The 21868-nt window shown below is 55.4% G+C and overlaps 1 protein-coding gene across 1 annotated transcript; it reads right to left on the bottom strand.

Annotated features, from left to right (window-relative positions):
- Window positions 1–1665: 1665 nt before the first annotated feature.
- Window positions 1666–20520, bottom strand: LOC140913695 (uncharacterized). The gene is given in 5 exon segments (XM_073350500.2): window positions 1666–3766; window positions 3769–4117; window positions 8502–9267; window positions 18487–20143; window positions 20444–20520. Coding segments are annotated over 4 exon segments (2574 nt in total). The 5' UTR covers window positions 19500–20143; window positions 20444–20520; the 3' UTR covers window positions 1666–3320.
- Window positions 20521–21868: the final 1348 nt, after the last annotated feature.

The raw sequence follows: 21868 nt of genomic DNA on the forward strand, positions 1-21868 counted from the left end.
CCTTCTTCTCTTAGAAAATAGAACCCAGGAGTCCTGAGGCTTACTGATGCTTCCCCCATATGATTCTCCCCACATCCTGTGTTGGTGCAGCACCTGCATAATGCGGTCTTGGCTCATGACTGGGGCTCCTAAGTGCTACCATAATACATCAGTGACACTACGCCCCATATTCGTCATAGAGATATTGTAGTATGAATATGGCATAACTAAGATATGTTTTATGCAAGATGGGTCATGTGCAGTATCATTGGAAAGGTGATGAACTGAGTATGATAATCTTATTTGTATGCATGTATCATTTCTGTATCTGAAGTTTTGATTATTGACTATGTAACAATTACAACTGTGTTTACCCTTGGAGAATGCCCACTCGACAGTAGGCAATCAGCCTGGACAGGCCATTAGGGCGAACAATAGGACTCTGAAGATGCTAATCTCCTACCTTCCTAGGATGCTGCTTTGACACTGCAGGGTCATGTGATCATGTCACCTGGTACTGGACCCCATCTTGGCCTACTAGTATTTTTCCACTAATCGGGGGTGGGGACCAAACTAGGAAACAAAGGGTTCCCGCCATATATAATCCTATTTAGGGCAGGGAAGTGAGTTAATCTTGGTTGGTTCTTCACTGAATCCCTGCCCAGGATGACTGCTGAAAACACCTAAGAGTGATTGGGGGAAGAAAGGACTGGAACCAGGCTAGGTGTCTGGCCTGTGAATGGAGTATCTGGCCGTTCTAAGCTGCAAGAAAGAGAAGTTTGTCGTGAAGAAACTCTGCAACCTGCTTAAAACAACATTTAGGGTGAGAAATTACTACTTGTAGCCAGTTTATTTAGTGTATTAAGCTTAGTTTGCGTGTTTTATTTGCTCAGTAGTCTGTTTTGATCTGCTAGCTATCCCTTATAATCGCTTAAAATCTATCCTTTGTAGTTAATAAACTTGTTTTGTTTTCTCTAAACCAGTTTGTGCAATTCATAACTGGGGCCAAAAAGCTGTGCATATCTTCCTCCACATTGAAGGAGGAGGCGATTTCCATGAGCTTACGCTGTACAGACTTCTGAGCGGTGCAAGACAATACAATTTTGGGTTTACAGTCCAGAGGGGATGTGCTCTTGAGTGCTGGGAAATTCCCGAGCTGAGTCGTCCCACACAGAGCTGATCTCAGTGTCTGTCTTTCTGCAGCTGGGTGTGGCCCTATCTGTGTGTGTGCTAGAGGAGGCTTGAGGGCCTGGTTTAGCAGGACAGGGTGCGAGAGCCCAAGCCGGTGGAACAGGTGGGCTCAATGGTACTGCAGTAAAATCAGATGGCACCCTGGAAGCAGGGGCAACCCATCACAACACCTAATAAATAACATACAGTATCAAACACAGTGCAGTCCTGGTGCCTGACCTGTGCTCCTAGATGTTACCATAATCCACCTAATAAATAATGTACAGTATCCACCATGGTGTGGTCCTGGAGCCTGATTGAGGCTCCTAGGTGTTCCAATAATATGTGCTACCTCTGATTGGTCCATCTTCTGTATGGACCCTCTGATGTATCCCCCATACGGTCCAGTACCCGAGCACTATGCGAGGACTGTGCTTCTCCCTCCAACTCTCTCTCTCTCTCACACACACACACTTACTTCTTCCATGTAATGAAAGAGAGGGTTGGCCACAGCCAGACGATCCACTCAATTTATTGTGAACTGATGGCTCATATTGATGCCACCGGTGGCGGGCGGGAGAGGGCGTGACGGAGAGGTATCAATGCTTGTTTTCACCTCTCAGCCCAGCTGAATGGGACCTGAGTCAAAGTAGAAAGCCAGAGGTTATGGGTTTGAGCCCCATGAATAGACCAACCAAGGGAGTATGAGTACATAATCCAGTGACTCTCAGGCTAGCTGTAACCTGTGCTAACAGGGTGCCTATGTCCCTCCCTAACAGCTAAATGATGGGCTTGTCAGTGCCTCTTAGGCAACACGTCCTTTATTGCTGACAGGAGGGAGGCATAGGTCTAGAAACAGAGTTACTAGGTTCAACCCCCGGTGGGGAGAGGTGAGACACAATGTAGTGATGTGCCCCATGGGGGCCACCAGGCCAGGATCCCAGCTGGCTGCAGTGGGAACTGGCTCCACGATCTGCTACTGCAGACCCTCAGCCTGATGGGGTGGCACATCCCTCCAAAGGCCACTGAGGTTTGATCAGTGACCCCTATCCTATAGGGCTGTGGTTTTCAAACTTTTTTTCTGGTGACCCAGTTGAAAAAAATTGTTGATGCCCGTGACTTAACGGAGCTGGGGATGAGGGTTTTGGGATGTGGGAGGGGCTCAGGGCTGGGGCAGAGGGTTGGGGTGTGGGAGGGGATCAGGGCTCTGGGCAGGGGGTGCAGGCTCTAGGGTGGGGCCGGGGATGAGGGGTTTGAGGTGCAGGAGGGGGCTCTGGGTGGACGCAGGGCTGGGGCAGGGGATTGGGGTGCGGGCTTACCTCGGGCAGCTCCCGGTCAGCGGTGCAGTGGGGGTGCTAAGGCAGGCTTCCTGCCTGTCTTGGTACCGCGGACCGTGCTGCGCCCCAGAAGCGGCCATCAGCAGATCTGGCTCCTAGGCGGAGGCATGCAAGTGGCTCCATGTGGCTCTCGTTCACAGGCACCACGCCCCAGCTCCCATTAGCTGGTTTCCGGCCAACGGGAGTGCGGAGCCGGTGATTGGGGCAGGGGCAGTGCGTACAGCCGCACGGTCCCCCCACCTAGGAGCTGGACCTACTGCTGGCCACTTCTGCGGCGCAGCGTGGTGTCAGAACAGGCAGGGACTAGCCTGCCCTAGCCGGGCAGCACCACCAATAGGACTTTTAACGGCCCGCTTGGCGGTGCTGACCAGAGCCGCCGAGACCCAGCGCCTTACATTCCATGACCCAGTAGCGGGTCGCGACCCGCAGTTTGAAAACCACTGCTACAGGGCCACTCAGCCAGGGCCACAGGGAGATGGCAGACCTTTATCCTGAGGCAGTGGCATGTCCCCTCTGCATTCCACTGGCACAGGACCCCAGCCAGATCAGTGACATGTATCCCCTGGGTTCTCCAGGCCAGGACCCCAGCTGAATGCAGTGGGATGTGGCTGCATGATCCACCACTGGAAACCCTCAGCCGGATGCAGGGGTATGTCCCCCCCGTGGGTTAATGGGGCAGCACCCCAGGGAGACATGTCTCCATCAGTCACCTTTTCAGACTCTCAACTTGATGCAATAGCTGAGGCTCCCGGGACAGGACCCCAGCTGGAGACAGCAGCAGGTTCTCCCCATCCGAAGGAGCGTGAGTGTTTGCAGCAGCCTCCCTGCCCTGCATCAAGTCCTCCTGCAGCCAATGAAGGGGAAGCAGTGCTCGCTGGTGTGGGCCCCCTGATGCCGGGCCAATGTGGAGCTCTGGGCGAAGGCCTTCCCACAGTCGGGGCACTTGTAGGGGCGCTCACCGGTGTGGGTGCGCGAGTGTTCAGAGAGGTAGGAGCTCTGGCTGAAGCCCTTCCCACACTGGCTGCACAGGAAGGGGCGCTCGCCCTTGTGGGCCCGCTGGTGGCGCAGCAGCGAGGAGCTGTGGCTGAAGCTCTTCCCGCACTGCAAGCAGGTGAAGGGTTTCTCTCCCGTGTGGATGCGCCGGGGCCGCAGGAGGCAGGTGCTGGAGATGAAGCTCTTCCCGCACTCGGCGCACTTGTAGGGCTTCTGGCCCGTGTGGATGCTCTGGTGGCGTACCAGGTGTGAGCTGTGGCCAAAGCACTCCCCGCACTCGGGGCATTGTAGGGTCTCTCACCTGTGTGGATCCGTTTGTGCTGCAGCAGGTTGGAGCCACGGCTGAAGCTCTTCCCACAGTCGGGGCAGCGGTAGGGCCGCTCGCCTGTGTGAGTGCTCTGGTGCTGGATCAGAGCCGAACTCCAGCTGAAGCTCTTGCCGCACTCCCCACACTGGTAGGGGCGCTCCCTGGTGTGGATGCGTTGGTGCTCCAGCAGGTGGGAGCGCCAGCTGAAGGCCTTCCCGCAATCAGGGCATTCGTACGGGCTCTCCCCCATGTGTGCTCGCCGGTGGGTTAGGAGGTTTGTGCTCTGGCTGAATCCCTTTCCGCGGTCGGGGCAGTGGTAGGCTTGCTCCCCCTGCTGCATCCCCACTGGGACCCCGAGTGCCTACAAGCCTCTTCCCTCCTGGAGATCTCACTGCTGCCACCCTGCCCCGCTGGCATTTCCCAACTTGGCACTCCGGGATTCCAGTGAGGCTCTGCTTCCACAGGCCCTTCCTGCCGGGGATTCTCCTCACCTGCTGTCCTGGCATCTGCTGGGAGTGAGAGAACATACACAGATGCGAAGGCCAGAAGGGACCATGGTGATCACCTAGTCTGACCTCCTGTGTAACTCAGGCTGGAGCAGTTCAGTCAGTGACTCCTGCATCTAACCCAGCTTCTGCTTTCACTAGAGTGAAATGACTCCAAGTGATGGCGAACCCACCAACGCCCTTGGTCACTTAGCCCAGTGCTTCATTCCCCGGCCCACACCTTATTTCTAGTCTGAATGTGTCTCACTTCAGCTCCCAGCTGCTGAATCTTGCTCTGTCTTTGGCAGGTAGATTGAAGAGCCCTCTACTCTGAGCCATATCCTCCCCTCAGAGGGACGAGTGATGTCAAGTCACCTCCTCTTGGAAAATCATAATCGATTGAGCGTCTTTGGGGCCCCAGCTGAAAGCCGGTTACCCAGACCTCACATCCTTCTCATGGCTCTTCTTTGAACCCCCTCCACTTTCCCAACACCCTTTCTCAAAGGGCGATACCAGAACTGGACACAGCCTCCTGTAATGGTCTCCCCCATGCCCTATGCATGATTTAGTTGGTGTTGGTCCCGCTTTGAGCAGGGTGTTGGACTAGATGACCTCCTGAGGTCTCTTCCAACCCCGATATTCTAGGATTCTGTACAGAGGTGATAACCCCTCCTGGCCACTGCTGGATTATCTCCCTGTTCATGGGTCCATGGATCGTTTTACCCTCCTAGCCAGAGGATTGCACCTGGAGCTCAGGCTTTCACTAGGTTTCCATCGAGGCCCCTAGGTTCTTTACAGGGTCACCGCTTCCCAGGATACAACCCCGCTCCCCATCTCCACGGGTCTCTGGTGTCTCTCACCTGTGGGGGCGCCTCTGGGGATCTCCCTTTCCTGGGAGCCCTGGAGATCCGGGACCCTCGGCTCTTCCCCTGGCTCCGTGCGGGGGATCGTGGCCGGGCCAGGGAATCCTGCTCGGGGGAAAGAAAGGGGAGAGACGGGGCTCGGTGAAACCTCCCCCCGGGGCTCGGTGCAGAGAACGCGCCCGGGCTCTACCGAACTCAGCTGCACAGAAAACTCCTTCCCCCGCTGCACCGACCCCCAGCCCACCCCGCCTCCCACAGGGCTGGCGGGTCTCTCCAGCCCCAGCTGGGGGTCAGCGCCCATCCCCCTGTCGCTGTGGCCGCTTCCTCCCGGCAGCGATCTCCTGCCTCTGCCTCTCCCCTGCCTCCGGGGTCCCCACTCACCGCCCGGCCGGGGCGAGTCCCGCCTGGGCGCTGTGGGGCGGCAGCCGGCGACTGGCCCCTGCGCGCACACGGGCTGGGGAGCCCGGGAGGCTGGGACAGGAAGGTCCCTGCGCGATCACAGCCCCGCTCATCCTGGCTCCGCTCTAGTCCGGGGTGCATCCGATCTCTATGTTTTTAACCCAGGGAGATGCCGGATACAGTATTAGGAAAAGGCTCCTGACATGGAGAGAGTGGGGTGGTCAGATCTCGAGCCCCTGGGGAAGACACTACAAACTAGGCCAGCCTGGGGAGCCATTGCTCCTGGGGAGAGGTACCAGGCAGTAGATTTCTCTCTGGGTGCTCTCTAGGGATTGGAGAAGAAACACATGGGATCAGAAGTAGGGGCTCCCTTAAGGGCTCAGAGTCCTGTGTCCCAGTTAATGTGCCCTTGTCCCACCGTGCCAACCACCACCCATGAGTCCATTCTCCAGGGACAGATGGAGAGCAGAACAGGTGGAGAAGCATCCCAGCAGATGTGGAAAGTTCCTCTTCATAACGGTGTTCTTGATCTCAAATTAAACCCCAGCCCCGATCAGTCTCCTCTTCTGTAGTCCTGCTGGAGACCTCCTGGGAGGCCCCAGGGATGTGGGGTGGGAGCTGGGAGTGAAGGGCTCTGACCTATCGCTACTTTCAGCTCCTGAAGTGACCTACATTCTGTGCTAGAGGGTCCCACACTTTGTTTCTTCTGTTCGCCAAGTTCTTTGCACCCACCAGGGCTTCCTCATAGATTCCAAGGCCAGAAGGGACCAGTGTGATCATCTCGTCTGACCTCCTGGATAACACAGGCCAGAGAACGGCTCCAAAAGAATTCCTAGAGCAGAGCTTTTAGAAATACATCCAATCTCGATTTAAAAATGGTCAGTGATGGAGACTCCAGCGCAACTCTTGGTAAATTGTTCCAGTGGTTAATTACGCTCAGTGTCAAAAATTTACACCTTATTTCCAGTCTGAATTTGTCTAGTTTCAACTTCCAGCCATTGGATCATGCCAGACCTTTCTCTGCTAGATTGAAGAGCCCATTATTGAATATTTGTTCTTCGTGTAGGCACTTACAGACTATGTTCAAGTCACCCCCTAATCTTCTCTTTGGACAGTTAAATAGATTGAGCTCCTTGAGTCTGTCACTATTAAGGCCGGTTTTCTAATCCTTTCATCATTCTTGTGGCTCTTCTCTGACCCCTCTCCAATTTATCAACATCCTTCTTGAATTGTGGGTTCCAGCACTGGAACCGCTGCCAAATGCAGAGATAAAATAACTTCTTTACTCCTATTCAAGATTCCTCTGTTTGTGCATCCCTCCACATCTCCCACAAGCTCCCAGTGTACCACCCTCCCAGCCCCCTCTATTTCAGGGATTACCTGAACCCTGGCCCTATCCCAGGAGCTCTGTGTCCCCCCGATTGCCCCCTCTTCCCCATGCCAGGGGCTCTGTTCCCCCCCATCACTCCCATGTCAGGGGCTCTATGTGTCTCCCCCATCTCCCTCTTTTCCCCATGCCAGGAGCTCTGTGTGTCCCCCATTTACCCCCTGCTGGTTGTCCAATTGATGCCCTGGAGTTAAGGGTAAGATCTCATTTTGCTCAGTCAACAGGCTTGGGTTGTGGGACGCCACTTCCTCCAGGGATAAAGCAGCACAAGGAGGAGGTGACAGAATCATTTATAAATGATGCAAAAGCTTCTTACTTTGTTAGTTATTTCTATTACAACCACACTCATAGGCCCACCCCAGATCAGGGCCCCATTGTGCTGGACGCAGCACACACCCAGAGCAAGAACAGTCCCTGCCCCAAAGGACGTACAAGGGAAAACAGAAAGGGCAGGAGGGTAAACTGAGGCACAGAGAGGGGAAGGGACTTGCTTAAGGACACACAGCCAGTCAGTAGCCGAGGCAGGAATACAACCCAGATCTGCTGACTTTGAGGACCATGTGGTCTCTTAGTCTTAGTTCTGCCTGCCTTGATATGTTTATGTGAATCCTTCATTTTGTGTCTCTATCACTCTCTGCCTCCCACAGCTAGGTTGACAGGGGTGAGGGATTTGTAGTTTATAGCCAGAAGGGACCATTCTGACCACCCGGCCTGACCTCCTGCATAACCCTGGCCAACGAACCTCACCGTGTGATTCCTGTAGCCAGCCCAGAACTTCTGGTGGCTCTAGAGTGGAACTTTTACAGACAGTCATCCAGTCTTGGTGTAAAGACTCCAAGTGATGGGGAATCCACCACACCCCTTGGTGAGTTGTTCCAGAGGTTAATTCCCCCCACTGCTAGAAATTCACACCTTATTTCCAGTCTGAATTTGTCTCCCTTCAGCTTCCTGCCATTGGATCTCATTTAGCCTTTGACTGCTACACTGAAGACCTTTCTGCTATCAGCATTCTCCTCCCCATGTAGGTACTGGGATCCAGTCATCGACTCATCTTCTCTTGGATAAGCTAAATAGATCAAACTTCTTTAGTGGCTCACTACAAGGAAGGTTTCCCAGACCTCACACTGTTTTTGTGGCTCTTTTCTGAACATTTCCTAATTTGTCAACATCCCTTCTGAAGGGTGCATTCCAGAACTGGACGCAGTCTCCTACAATGCTCTCCCCAATGCCGCATACAGAGGTGTTACCCACTCTCCATTGCTACTCGATATTCCCCGGTTTATAGAACCAAGGATCACGTTACTCTCTTAGCTAGAGCACCACACTGGGAGCTGATGGTCAGCTGGTTATCCGCCAGGACCTGTAAGTCCTTTTCAGAGTCACTGTGTCCCAGGATACAGTCCTTCACCCAGTAAATGCAAAATACATTCTCATAGTTCCTGAATGTACAGCATTGCATTTGGCTGTGTTAAAACACATCTTGTTGAGACAATCCCAATTATCCAAGTGATCCCAGTCAGTCTGTATAACTGCTGTATAACTGGCCCAGGTCCAGCGGGATACCAGAGAGTCATCAACCACTGCCCCCTACCTGGTGTGGACTCTCTGGTGTCTCTTCAGCTGGGAGCTCCGTAGGAAGCTCTTCCAGCACTGGGAGCATCTGTAGGGTCGCTCCCCCGTGTGGATCCGCTGGTGCCGGATCAGGAGGGAGCTCTGGTTGAAGCACTTTCCACACTCAGGGCATTTGTATGGTCGTTCCCCCGTATGGCTGATTTGGTGGCGGCTGAGGCTTGAGCTCTGGCTGAAGCTCCTCCCACATTCAGGGCATTTAAAAGGTTTCTCGTCCCAGTGGATCCTGCGATGGGTGAAGAGGTTGGAGCTAAGGTTGAAGCTCTTCCCGCAAACCAGACACTTGTAAGGCCTCTCACCTGTGTGGATCCGCTGGTGCCGGATCAGGGCCGAGCTCACCCCAAAAGCCTTCCCGCACTCCCCACACTTGTAGGGTCTCTCGTCCATGTGGAAGCGCTGGTGCCGGGCCAGGTGGGAGCTGTGGCCAAAGCTCTTCCCGCAGTTGGCACAGCTGTAGGGTTGCTCCACCCAGTGGATGCGCTGGTGCTGGAGAAGGTTGGAGCTCACACCAAAGCTCTTCCCGCAGTCGGGGCATTTGTAGGGTTGCTCCCCAGTGTGGCTGATCTGGTGCTGGACAAGCTGGGAGCTGAAGTGGAAGCTCTTCCCACACTGGGCACATTTGTGGGCTCTCTCCCCCGTGTGGATCCTGCGATGGCGGCTCAGGTTTGAGCTCAGGCTGTAGCTCTTGTTGCACTCGTGGCATTTGTAGGGTTTCTCTGCTGGGGTGGAGGCCAGCGGGGCGAGATCACTAGGTCTCTGCCCTGGGGGGGCTCCCTGCTGTTGTCCTGCCCCACAGGCATCATCTCCCTGCTTGAAACAGTGGGACATCCCATGCAGCTTTGCTCCCGCCAGGCCTTCCTGCTTGGGGTTGTCCTTGTCTGTCCTGGCAGCTGCTGGGACAGAGTGCGAATCCAGCCGGGGCTCGTTCCCTGCGCCCGGGTGAGAAGGGATAACAAAGGGGTTTGTCACTGAGCAGGAAACATGAGGGTAAGAAGCACCCCACGCCCGCAAATCCTTCCCTGAGGGGAGAGGGGGGGCCGGGGCTGCCCCAGCATCCCAGCTGAGCCCTCAGAGAAAGGCTGGGGGAGGGGAGGGCTCCTGCCGGGGTGGGGATCCGGGAGTGACACCTGCCATGAGGACTGGGACCTGCTGGGGACGATACTGACCAGACAGAACTGGGGGTGGGGGGGCTCCCGCTGGCTTGGCTGGGACCCCAGCTTCCCCCCTCACTCCCAGCCGGTGTGGCTCATTCCTCACCTGGGGGGGCGCCTCTGGGGGTCCCCCGTTCCTGGGCGCCCGGGAGATCCGGGACCCTCGGCTCTTCCCCTGGCTCCATGCGGGGGATCGCGCCCGGGCCGGGGAGCGCTGCAGCCGGGGGCTCGGGACCCAGGTGTCCGGGGCTGGGACAGGAAGGTCCCTGCGCGATCGCAGCCCCGCTCCTCCGGGCTCCGCTCTAGTCCGGGGCGCTGCCGATCTCTATGTTTTTAACCCGGTGACTCGCCGGAGGCCGTGGAAAGCGGAGCGCGCCCGGGGTGGGCAGAGCTCGAGCCCCCGGGGAAGGCACCGCAGAGACTAGACCAGCGTGGGGAGCAGTGGGGTGCGCTCCCCCCACGGCACGTGCCCCGGGAGGGGTAGCAGGCGGTAGAGTTCCCTGTGGGTGCTCGCTAGAGATGGGAGAGGGAGCGGATGGAATCCGAATTATGGGGATCGGGGGTCCCGGGTCTCAGTCCAAGTGCTCTTCTCCCACCGCGGGGTGAAGCCCAGCTGGAGCGAGCAGCTCCTCCGGCTCCACGCGGCCTGACGCCCCCACAGGGTAACTGCAGCAGGAGGAGACAGGGGGACGGGCCATTTCAGATGGAATGTTGGGGTCTGTCCGTTCCATGGCGGTGGGGGGGGGGGGGAGTTTGGGCTCTGGAGGTTCTGTGGCAGTTGGGTGGAATGTTGGGAACTGGAGGTTCTGTGGCAGTCGGGTGGGGGTGGGGGGAAATGTTGGGATCTGGAGGTTCTGTGGCAGTTGGGTGGAATGTTGGGGTCTGGAGGTTCTGTGGCAGTCGGGTGGGGGTGGGGGGAATGTTGGGATCTGGAGGTTCTGTGGCAGTTGGGTGGAATGTTGGGAACTGGAGGTTCTGTGGCAGTTGAGTGGGGGATGCTGGGGTCTGGAAGTTCTGTGGCAGTCGGGTGGGGGTGGGGGGAATGTTCGGATCTGGAGGTTCTGTGGCAGTTGGGTGGAATGTTGGGGTCTGGATGTTCTGTGGCAGTCGGGTGGGGGGTGCTGGGGTCTGGAGGTTCTTTGGCAGTCGGGGGTGGGTATAATAATTGATACAAAAGGCATCACAGAAACCTGGTGGAGTGAGGACAATCAATGGGACACAATCATTCCGGGGTACAAAATATATCGGAAGGACAGAACAGATCGGGGGGGGGGGGGGAGGAGTAGCACTGTATGTGAAAGAAAATGTAGAATCAAATGAAGTAAAAATCTTAAATAAATCCTCATGTTCCATAGAATCTCTATGGATAGTAATTCCATGCTCTAATAAGAATATAACAGTAGGGATCTATTATTGACCATCTGACCAGGACAGTGATAGTGACAATGAAATTGTCTTTTTTTGCCTCTGTTTTCACTAACAAGGTCAGCTCCCAGACTGCTGCGCTGGGCATCACAAAATGGGGAAGAGATGGCCAGCCCTCTGTGGAGATAGAGGTGGTTAGGGACTATTTAGAAAAGCTGGACGTGCACAAGTCCCTGGGGCCGGACGAGTTGCATCCGAGAGTGCTGAAGGAATTGGCGGCTGTGATTGCAGAGCCATTGGCCATTATCTTTGAAAACTCGTGGCGAACCGGGGAAGTCCCGGATGACTGGAAAAAGGCTAATGTAGTGCCAATCTTTAAAAAAGGGAAGAAGGAGGATCCTGGGAACTACAGGCCAGTCAGCCTCACCTCAGTCCCTGGAAAAATCATGGAGCAGGTCCTCAAAGAATCAATCCTGAAGCACTTGCATGAGAGGAAAGTGATCAGGAACAGCCAGCATGGATTCACCAAGGGAAGGTCATGCCTGACTAATCTAATCGCCTTTTATGATGAGATTACTGGTTCTGTGGATGAAGGGAAAGCAGTGGATGTATTGTTTCTTGACTTTAGCAAAGCTTTTGACACGGTCTCCCACAGTATTCTTGTCAGCAAGTTAAGGAAGTATGGGCTGGATGAATGCACTATAAGGTGGGTAGAAAGCTGGCTAGATTGTCGGGCTCAACGGGTAGTGATCAATGGCTCCATATCTAGTTGGCAGCTGGTATCAAGTGGAGTGCCCCAAGGGTCGGTCCTGGGGCCAGTTTTGTTCAATATCTTCATAAATGATCTGGAGGATGGTGTGGATTGCACTCTCAGCAAATTTGCGGATGATACTAAACTGGGAGGAGTGGTTGATACGCTGGAGGGCAGGGATAGGATACAGAGGGACCTAGACAATTAGAGCATGGGGCCAAAAGAAATCTGATGAGGTTCAATAAGGATAAGTGCAGGGTCCTGCACTTAGGACGGAAGAACCAAATGCACAGCTACAGACTAGGGACCGAATGGCAAGGCAGCAGTTCTGCGGAAAAGGACCTAGGGGTGACAGTGGACGAGAAGCTGGATATGAGTCAGCAGTGTGCCCTTGTTGCCAAGAAGGCCAATGGCATTTTGGGATGTATAAGTAGGGGCATAGCGAGCAGATCGAGGGACGTGATCGTTCCCCTCTATTCGACATTGGTGAGGCCTCATCTGGAGTACTGTGTCCAGTTTTGGGCCCCACACTTCAAGAAGGATGTGGATAAATTGGAGAGAGTCCAGCGAAGGGCAACAAAAATGATTAGGGGACTGGAACACATGAGTTATGAGGAGAGGCTGAGGGAACTGGGATTGTTTAGCCTGCAGAAGAGAAGAATGAGGGGGGATTTGATAGCTGCTTTCAACTACCTGAAAGGGGGTTCCAAAGAGGATGGCTCTAGACTGTTCTCAATGGTAGCAGATGACAGAACGAGGAGTAATGGTCTCAAGTTGCAGTGGGGGAGGTTTAGATTGGATATTAGGAAAAACTTTTTCACTAAGAGGGTGGTGAAACACTGGAATGCGTTACCTAGGGAGGTGGTAGAATCTCCTTCCTTTGAGGTTTTTAAGGTCAGGCTTGACAAAGCCCTGGCTGGGATGATTTAACTGGGAATTGGTCCTGCTTTGAGCAGGGGGTTGGACTAGATGACCTTCTGGGGTCCCTTCCAACCCTAATATTCTATGATTCTATGATTCTATGAAATGCTACGGGAGATTAGAGAGGCTATCAAAATCAAGAACTCAATAATAGTGGGGGCTTTCAATTATCCCAATATTGACTGGGTACATGTCACCTTAGGATGAAATGCAGAGACAACATTTCTTGATACTTTAAATGACTGTTTCTTGGAGCAGCTGGTACAGGAACCCACAAGGGGAGAGGCAACTCTCGATTTTGTCCTGAGTGGAGCGCAGGATCTGGTCCAAGAGGTAACTATAACAGGACCACTTGGAAATAGTTATCATTGTATAATAACATTTAACATTCCTGTGGTGGGAAGAACACCTCAACAGCCCAACACTGTGGCATTTAATTTCAGAAAGGGGAACTATACAAAAATGAGGGGGTTAGTTAAACAGAAATTAAAAGGTACAGTGACTAGGGTGAAATCCCTGCAAGCTGCATGGACCCTTTTCAAAGACACCATAATAGAGGCCCAATTTAAATGTATACCCCAAATTAAAAAACACAGTCAAAGAACTAAAAAAGAGCCACCGCGGCTTAACAACCATGTCAAAGAAGCAGTGAGAGATAAAAAGGCATCTTTTAGAAAGTGGAAGTCAAATCCTAGTGAGGTAAATAGAAAGGAGCATAAACACTGCCAAATTAAGTGTAAAAATGTAATTAGATAAGCCAAAAAGGAGTTTGAAGAACAGCTAGCCAAAAACTCAGAATGTAATAAAAAAATGTTTTTTAAGTACATCAGAAGCAGGAAGTTCACTAAACCACCAGTGGGGCCCCTGGACAATCGAGATACAAAAGGAGCACTTAAAGACGATAAAGTCATTGCAGAGAAACTAAATGAATTTTTTGCTTCAGTCTTCATGGCTGAGGATGATAGGGAGATTCCCAAACCTGAGCCGTCTTTTGTAGGTGACAAATCTGAGGAATTGTCACAGATTGAAATGTCACTTGAGGAGGTTTTGGAATTAATTGATAAACTGAACAGGAACAAGTCACCGGGACCAGATGGCATTCACCCAAGAGTTCTGAAAGAACTCAAATGCAAAATTGCAGAACTATTAACTATATAGTTTGTAACCTGTCCTTTAAATCAGCTTCTGTACCCAATGACTGGAAGATAGCTAATGTAATGCCAATATTTAAAAAGGGCTCTAGAGGTGATCCTGGCAATTGCAGACTGGTAAGGTCAGTACTGGGCAAATTAGTTGAAACAATAGTAAAGAATAAAATGGTCAAACACATAGAAGAACATAAATTGTTGGGAAAAAGTCAACATGGTTTCTGTAAAGGGAGATCATGTCTTATAATCTATTAGAGTTCTTTGAAGGGATCAACAAACATGTGGACAAGGGGGATCCAGTGGACGTAGTGTACTTAGATTTCCAGAAAGCCTTTGACAAGGTCCCTCACCAAAGGCTCTTATGGAAATTAAGTTGTCATGGGATAAGAGGGAAGATCCTTTCATGGATTGAGAACTGGTTAAAAGACAGGGAACAAAGGGTAGGAATAAATGGTAAATTTTCAGAATGGAGAGGGGTAATTAGTGGTATTCCCCAAGGGTCAGTCCTAGGACCAATCCTATTCAACTTATTCATAAATGATCTGGAGAAGAGGGTAAACAGTGAGGGGGCAAAGTTTGCAGATGATACGAAACTGCTCAAGATAGTTAAGACCAAAGCAGACTGTGAAGAACTTCAAAAAGATCTCACAAAACTAAGTGATTGGGCAACAAAATGGCAAATGAATTTTAATGTGGATAAATATAAAGTAATGCACATTGGAAAAAATAACCCCAACTATACATACAATATGATGGGAGCTAATTTAGCTACAGCTAATGAAGAAAGATCTTAGAGTCATCGTGGATAGTTCTCTGAAGACATCCACACAGTGTGCAGCGGCAGTCAAAAAAGCAAACAGGATGTTAGGAATCATTAAAAAAGGGATAGAGAATAAGATGAAGAATATTTTATTGCCCTTATATAAATCCATGGTACGCCTACTTCTTGAATACTGAGTACAGATGTGGTCTCCCCATCTCAAAAAAGATACACTGGCATTAGAAAAGATTCAGGGAAGGGCAACTAAAATGATTAGGGGTTTGGAATGGGTCCCATATGAGGAGAGATTAAAGAGGCTAGGACTTTTCAGCTTGGAAAAGAGGAGGCTAATGGGGGATATGATAGAGGTATATAAAATCATGAGTGGGTGGAGAAAGTAAATAAGGAAAAGTTATTTACTTGTTCCCATAATATAAGAACTAGGGGCCATCAAATGAAATTAATGGGCAGCAGGTTTAAAACAAATAAAAGGAAGTTCTTCACACAGCGCACTGTCAATCTGTGGAACTCCTTGCCTGAGGAGGTTGTGAAGGCTAGGATCATAACAGGGTTTAAAAGAGAACTGGATAAATTCGTGGAGGTTAAGTCCATTAATGGCTATTAGCCAGGATGGGTAAGGAATGGTGTCCCTAGCTTCTGTTTGTCAGAGGGTGGAGATGGATGGCAGGAGAGAGATCACTTGATCATTACCTGTTAGGTTCACTCCCTCTGGGGCACCTGGCATTGGCCACTGTCGGTAGACGGGATACTGGGCTGGATGGACCTTTGGTCTGACGCAGTAGGGCCATTCTTATGTTCTTATGGGGTGCTGGGGTCTGGAGGTTCTGTGGCAGTCGGATGGGGGAGGCTGGGATCTGGAGGTTCTGTGGCAGTTGAGGGAGGAGTATATTGGGGTCTGGAGGTTCTGTGGCAGTCGGGTGGGGGTGGGGAGAATGTTGGGGTCTGGAGGTTCTGTGGCAGTCGGGTGGGGGGTGCTGGGGTCTGGAGGTTCTGTGGCAGTTGGGTGGGAGGTGCTGGGATCTAGAGGTTCTGTGGCAGTCGGGTGGGGGATACTGGGATCTGGAGGTTCTGTGGCAGTTGGGTCGGGGGTGCTGGGATCTGGAGGTTCGGTGGGAGGTGCTCGGGTCTGGAGGTTCTGTGGCAATCGGGTGGGGGATATTGGGGTCTGGAGGTTCTGTGGCAGTCGGGGGGGAGTGTTGGGGTCTGGAGGTTCTGTGGCAGTTGGGGGAGGGGGATATTGGGATCTGGAGGTTCTGTGGCAGTGGGGTGGGGGGTGCTGGGGTCTGGAGGTTCTGTGGCAGTCGGGGGGGGGAGTGTTGGGATCTGGAGGTTCTGTGGCAGTTGGGGGAGGGGGACATTGGGATCTGGAGGTTCTATGGCAGTGGGGTGGGGGGTGCTGGGGTCTGGAGGTTCTGTGGCAGTCGGGGGTGGGGGGGAGTGTTGGGATCTGGAGGTTCTGTGGCAGTTGGGTGGAATGTTGGGGTCTGGAGGTTCTGTGGCAGTTGGGTGGAATGTTGGGAACTGGAGGTTCTGTGGCAGTCGGGGGGGGAGTGTTGGGGTCTGGAGGTTCTGTGGCAGTCAGGGGGGGAGTGTTGGGGTCTGTAGGTTCTGTGGCAGTCGGGGGGAGTGTTGGGGTCTGGAGGTTCTGTGGCAGTCAGGGGGGAGTGTTGGGGTCTGGAGGTTCTGTGGCAGTTGGGTGGGGGGCGCTGGGGTCTGGAGGTTCTGTGGCAGTCGGGGGGGAGTGTTGGGATCTGGAGGTTCTGTGGCAGTCGGGGGGGAGTGTTGGGGTCTGGAGGTTCTGTGGCAGTTGGGGGAGGGGGACATTGGGATCTGGAGGTTCTATGGCAGTGGGGTGGGGGGTGCTGGGGTCTGGAGGTTCTGTGGCAGTCGGGGGTGGGGGGGAGTGTTGGGATCTGGAGGTTCTGTGGCAGTTGGGTGGAATGTTGGGCTCTGGAGGTTCCATGGCAGTTGGGCATGTTGTGGTTTGGTGTCTCTGGGGCAGTTGGGTGGGGGGCTGGGGCCTGAGGTGGACAGGGGGTCACAGGCGTGAGGTAAATACCTCAGTCACAAACCCTGTGGGGAGCTGAGGAGGCAGAAATGTCTCAGGGATTCATGGCCCCTGCTGTCACTGAACCCACCATTTTGTGGGGACTGTGGTCAAGCGCACACCTGTCTGTTCCTATCTGGGCTGAGACCCAACTCATTTCACACTAGGCCTAATGAACACAGCAAATGAGATTCACACACTAAGGTCCTGGCCTGTATCCCATTCCCTGCCCCCCTGAGCGAGCCAGTCCCCTGCCCTGGGGCTGGATCAGAGCCAGTGCCCCCTAGAGGGGAAGGTCCCATATCCCATTCCCCACAACCACCTCACCCTCCGAGCCACCCACTCCCCTCCTCTGAGGCTGCTCGAAGCCCCTAGAGGGGAAAGGCTGCATGTCCCATTCCCAGACCTGAGAACAGAGGGGATAGTCCCTGTCTGTATAAACCCAGGGAGGCTCCTTTTGATTCATCTCTGGGTCCCTCAATCCTGGAGCGATATAGACAGATTGCAGGGAGCCTAGGGCAAAGCAACAGACATGATCAGAGGCTGTGGGGACCAGTTTACAAGGGGAGATGAAAGGAGTCAGCTCAGCAGGGGCTGAGTGGGGGATATACAAAAGGGGGTGGTGCTGGGATCTGAGGGTTTGAATCCCAGTCTGGGGCCCTTTGCCTGCCTTGGTTCAGGAACAGTGGAAATTCCCAGCTCCCTGGTCACGACAGCTGCAAAGAAAGCTCCAAGTCCGGACGCTTCTGTTGTCAAAAGAAGTTAAGAGATGAGCTAAAAATCCCTCCTCTACCCCTAGATCATCCCCATTGAGCCCCATCCCACTTTTCATGGCCTCTTGTACAAAAATGCCACAGACTCAGTAAGGTTAAGGCCAGAGGCTGGAGAGCTGAGAGATGTGTAAACTACGTTTTTTAGCTACTTCAGTGGAAAGAGCATGGTTTAAAATGATAACACACAGTCCTTTCCTCTCAGGTGTGCCTTAAGCATCAGAGTTTATTGGAAAGAGACAAATGCAAAAACAACAACCAACCCTGCCCCTCCCCCCGGCCCAGCTCACCCGCGCCTCTGCTCCACGTCCTCCGCGAGCGCGCCGCGTGCCCGCTTTTCCCCCCTCCCTCCCACGCTTGCTGCCGTGAAACAGCTGTTTTGCGCGGCAAGGGCTGGGAGGGATGGGGGAGGAGGGGGAACGCAGCGCGCTCAGGGGAGGAAGTGGGGCCGGGATGGGGATTTGGGGAGGGGTCCAATGGGGCAGGGAGGGGGCGGAGTTGGGGCGGGGACTTTAGGGGAAGGGGTTGGAATGGGGGGGGACTGCAAGCACCCACCGGTGCCATGAGAAGTTGGCATTTATGTTGGGCTAGATGGACCATTGGTCTGACCTAGTATGGGTATTCTTATGTAGAGGTGGCTGAAACTGGGAAACTGCCAGGAGCAGGGGTGCCCGAGACCCCCGGGGTGGGGTGGCCCTGAAGCCTGGGGCCAAGATTGAGTTAAGGCTGTTTCCTGTTCTGTGTGCTAACCTCTGTCAAAGAAATAGACCTCCTTGAAAAGACTGGGGACAACGCCAGCAAGGTGACACGCTGGCAAACCTTGAACAAGGAAGCCTTCTCCAAAGTGTCTGTGATGAACATGAGAATGTTGGTAAATACTTCTCTGATTGATATGCATGCATGCCTCAGTTTCCAGTATATGAGATACTGTCAGAGGGTCCCCCTGCAATCACGTCAATTTCCCCTCCTCTAAAGTCCCTCCCCGCAGCTGGGTTGCGTCTGCTTGGTGTGGGTCCGCTGGTGCTTCATGAGGGCGGAGCTGTCTCTGAAGCCCTTCCCGCAGTCGGTGCATTTGTAGGGCCGCTCACCTGTGTGGGTGCGCCGGTGCTTGTTGAGCTTGGAGCTGTCGATGAAGCACTTCCCGCACTCGGTGCACTCGTAGGGCCGCTCGCCCCGGTGGATCCGCCGGTGCTGCATGAGCGACGAGCTCTGGTTGAAGGTCTTGCCGCACTCGGGGCAGCTGTAGGGTCTCTCTCCAGTGTGGATGCGCCGGTGCTTGATGAGGTTGGAGCTCTGGCTGAAGCTTTTCCCGCAGTGGCCACAGCTGTAGGGTTTCTCTCCGGTGTGGATGCGCCGATGCTGGCTCAAGTTGGAACTGCTGCTGAAACTCTCGCCGCACTCGGCACAGGTGTAGGGCTTTTCACCCGTGTGCGTGCGGACATGCTGGGCGAAGGATCCCAGGCTGAAGCTCTTCCCGCACTTGCTGCAGATGAAGGGCTGCTCCCCGACGTGGGTGTGGTAATGCTTCACCAGGGTGTAGTTGCGATTGAAGCTCTTCCCACACTTGGTGCACTGGTAGGGCCGCTCGCCCGTGTGGATGCGCTGGTGCTGGAAGAGGTGGGAACTCCGGATGAAGCTCTTCCCGCACTGGCCGCACTTGTAGGGGCGCTCCCCGGTGTGGATGCGCTGGTGATCGATGAGGTTGTAGCTGAGGACAAAGCTCTTCCCGCACTCGGTGCACTTGTAGGGCTTCTGGCCCGTGTGGATGCGCTGGTGCTGGACCAGGTGGGAGCTCTGGCTGAAGCTCTTCCCACAGTCCGAGCAGCTGTAGGGACGTGCCTCAGCCTGGGCTTGGTTGTGCTCTGTCACCACCCTGATGTCCGTCTCATCCGGAGATATCGCCTCCGTCTCCTGCTGCCGTCCAACCCCGCTGGCCTCTCCCTGCTCGGTGCTTCGAGACATCCCACAAGGCTCCCTTCCTGCAGGCCCTTCCTGCTCAGGATTATCCTCCTCCATCCCAGCACCTACTGGGAGAGAGGGAGAATCCAGGCAGGGCTTGTTCCCTGTGCCAGGGAGAGACAGGGCACAAAAGGAGGCAGAAAATCTGAAAAGCAGGAAACGAATCCCCTGCAAACCCTTCCCCAGAGGAGAGCGGAGGGGCTGGTTCTGCCCCAATGGCCTGGCTGAGCCCCCAGAGAATGGCTGGGGGAGGGCAGGGGACAGGGACCTGCTGGAGATGACACTGAGCGAGAGCAGACAGAACCCGGAGGGCTCCAGGCGGCTTTGCGGGGATCCCTTCACTCCCGTAAATTGCCAAACTAACCCAAGTTATTCGATGCCAGTTTTGCCACTTCCAGGCTCCCCCAGCTTTGTGGATCACTGACACCAGCCCTACGGGTTTGGGGTGCGGTTCTCTGGCCTGGGCTTGGCAGGAGGTCAGAGTAGCCCACCAGAATGGCCCCTTCTGGCCTCCCCCATCTATGGCTGTAGCATGGCACCCCGGGGTGCTGACTGTTAGTTCATGGAGACTCCCCAAGCCCTCGTCACTCCTTTGTCACCTGTGCAAGTGACGGCCAGGGTCTCCCTTTCCTCGGCGCCCTGGAGATCCCGGGCACAGGGCTCGTCCCGGAGATCCCGGGGTCAGGGACCAGGAATCCTGCCTGCAGGGGAGGAAAGAGGGGGGAGTCCTGCTTTGATGAATTACCATTAAACCCTTCAAAACTTCCCCAGGCGCTGGCTGCGTTGGGGGGACGCTGCTGGGCTCAGCGGCACAGACCCCCCGCCCGCCCCGGGGGTGTCTCTGGTCCCAGCTGCAGTTCGGGGAGCCCCGATCCCCTCCTCCCTGCAGCCCCTTCCTCCAGGCAGCGATTTCCTGCCCCCTGCTGCCCTTTCTCTCCCTCCCCTGCGTCCCCACTCACCCCCCGGCCGAGCCACCCCCTCGGCCCTCAGCAGGGACTCACCCCTGGGCACGCAGGGGGACGGGGGAAGCCGGCCTGGGAGGGACCCAGGTGTCCGGGGGCTGGGACAGGAAGGTCCCTGCGCTATTACAGCCCTACCTAAGCCGGCCCCGGCTCCGCTCTGGGAAGCTGGGCTTGAATTTCTCTATTATATTAACACTGAAATCTCCAGTCAGCAGGAAAGGATTTTTCTTCCGCTCCTTCCATCCCTGTTTCCGCAGCGGCTCAGAGAACAGTTCAGCGACTTGCCTGAGGAGATCCGGCCACGGAACCCAGGAGTCCTGGCGCCCAGCCCCGCCCCCGCGGCAACGCACTGGGCCCCACTCTTCTCCCGCCGGGCGGGCTACAGCCCTGGCGCCCTGGCGCCCAGCCCCTGCTCTGCCCGCTCAGCGCCCAGAACTGCGATCAGAGCCAGGAGTCCCGAGCGCGGGCCGGTGTCCTGCGGGCTCCCCAGGCTGCTCCTCAGCTTAGGTTGAAATGCCCCTTTCAGGTGACGCCTGTTCAATGGGAGGCTCCCCAAACCTGCTCTTCGCCCTTCACCTGGATAGCCCCGGGAGTGCTGCAGGCACAGGTGCCCGGTCGGTGCAGACAGGGGAGGAGATAGCAGGGGCTGCGGGTCGGGATTGGGGGGCGCTGGGGGGCGGCTGGGCTAGCAGGGGCTGCGGGTCGGGATTGGGGGGCGCTGGGGGGCGGCTGGGCTAGCAGGGGCTGCGGGTCGGGATTGGGGGGCGCTGGGGGGCGGCTGGGCTAGCAGGGGCTGCGGGTCGGGATTGGGGGGCACTGGGGGGGCGGCTGGGCTAGCAGGGGCTGCGGGTCGGGACTGGGGGGCGCTGGGGGGCGGCTGGGCTAGCAGGGGCTGCGGGTCGGGACTGGGGGGCGCTGGCAGGGCTGTGGGGGCGGGAGGAGCCCAGGGCTGGGCTAACAGGGGCGGGATTGGGGGGCACTGGGGGGCGGCTGGGCTAGCAGGGGCGGGATTGGGGGGCGCTGGGGGCGGCTGGGCGAGCAGGGGCTGCGGGTCGGGATTGGGGGGCGCTGGGGGGCGGCTGGGCTAGCAGGGGCTGCGGGTCGGGACTGGGGGGCGCTGGCAGGGCTGTGGGGGCGGGAGGAGCCCAGGGCTGGGCTAGCAGGGGCGGGATTGGGGGGCACTGGGGGGCGGCTGGGCTAGCAGGGGCGGGATTGGGGGGCGCTGGGGGCGGCTGGGCGAGCAGGGGCTGCAGGTCGGGATTGGGAGGCGCTGGGGGGCGGCTGGGCTAGCAGGGGCTGCGGGTCGGGACTGGGGGGCGCTGGCAGGGCTGTGGGGGCGGGAGGAGCCCAGGGCTGGGCTAGCAGGGGTGGGATTGGGGGGCACTGGGGGGCGGCTGGGCTAGCAGGGGCGGGATTGGGGGGCGCTGGGGGCGGCTGGGCGAGCAGGGGCTGCGGGTCGGGATT

This window comes from Lepidochelys kempii, chromosome 6 (assembly GCF_965140285.1).
Source record: "Lepidochelys kempii isolate rLepKem1 chromosome 6, rLepKem1.hap1, whole genome shotgun sequence".
In the NCBI taxonomy this organism is placed as follows: Eukaryota; Metazoa; Chordata; order Testudines; family Cheloniidae; genus Lepidochelys; species Lepidochelys kempii.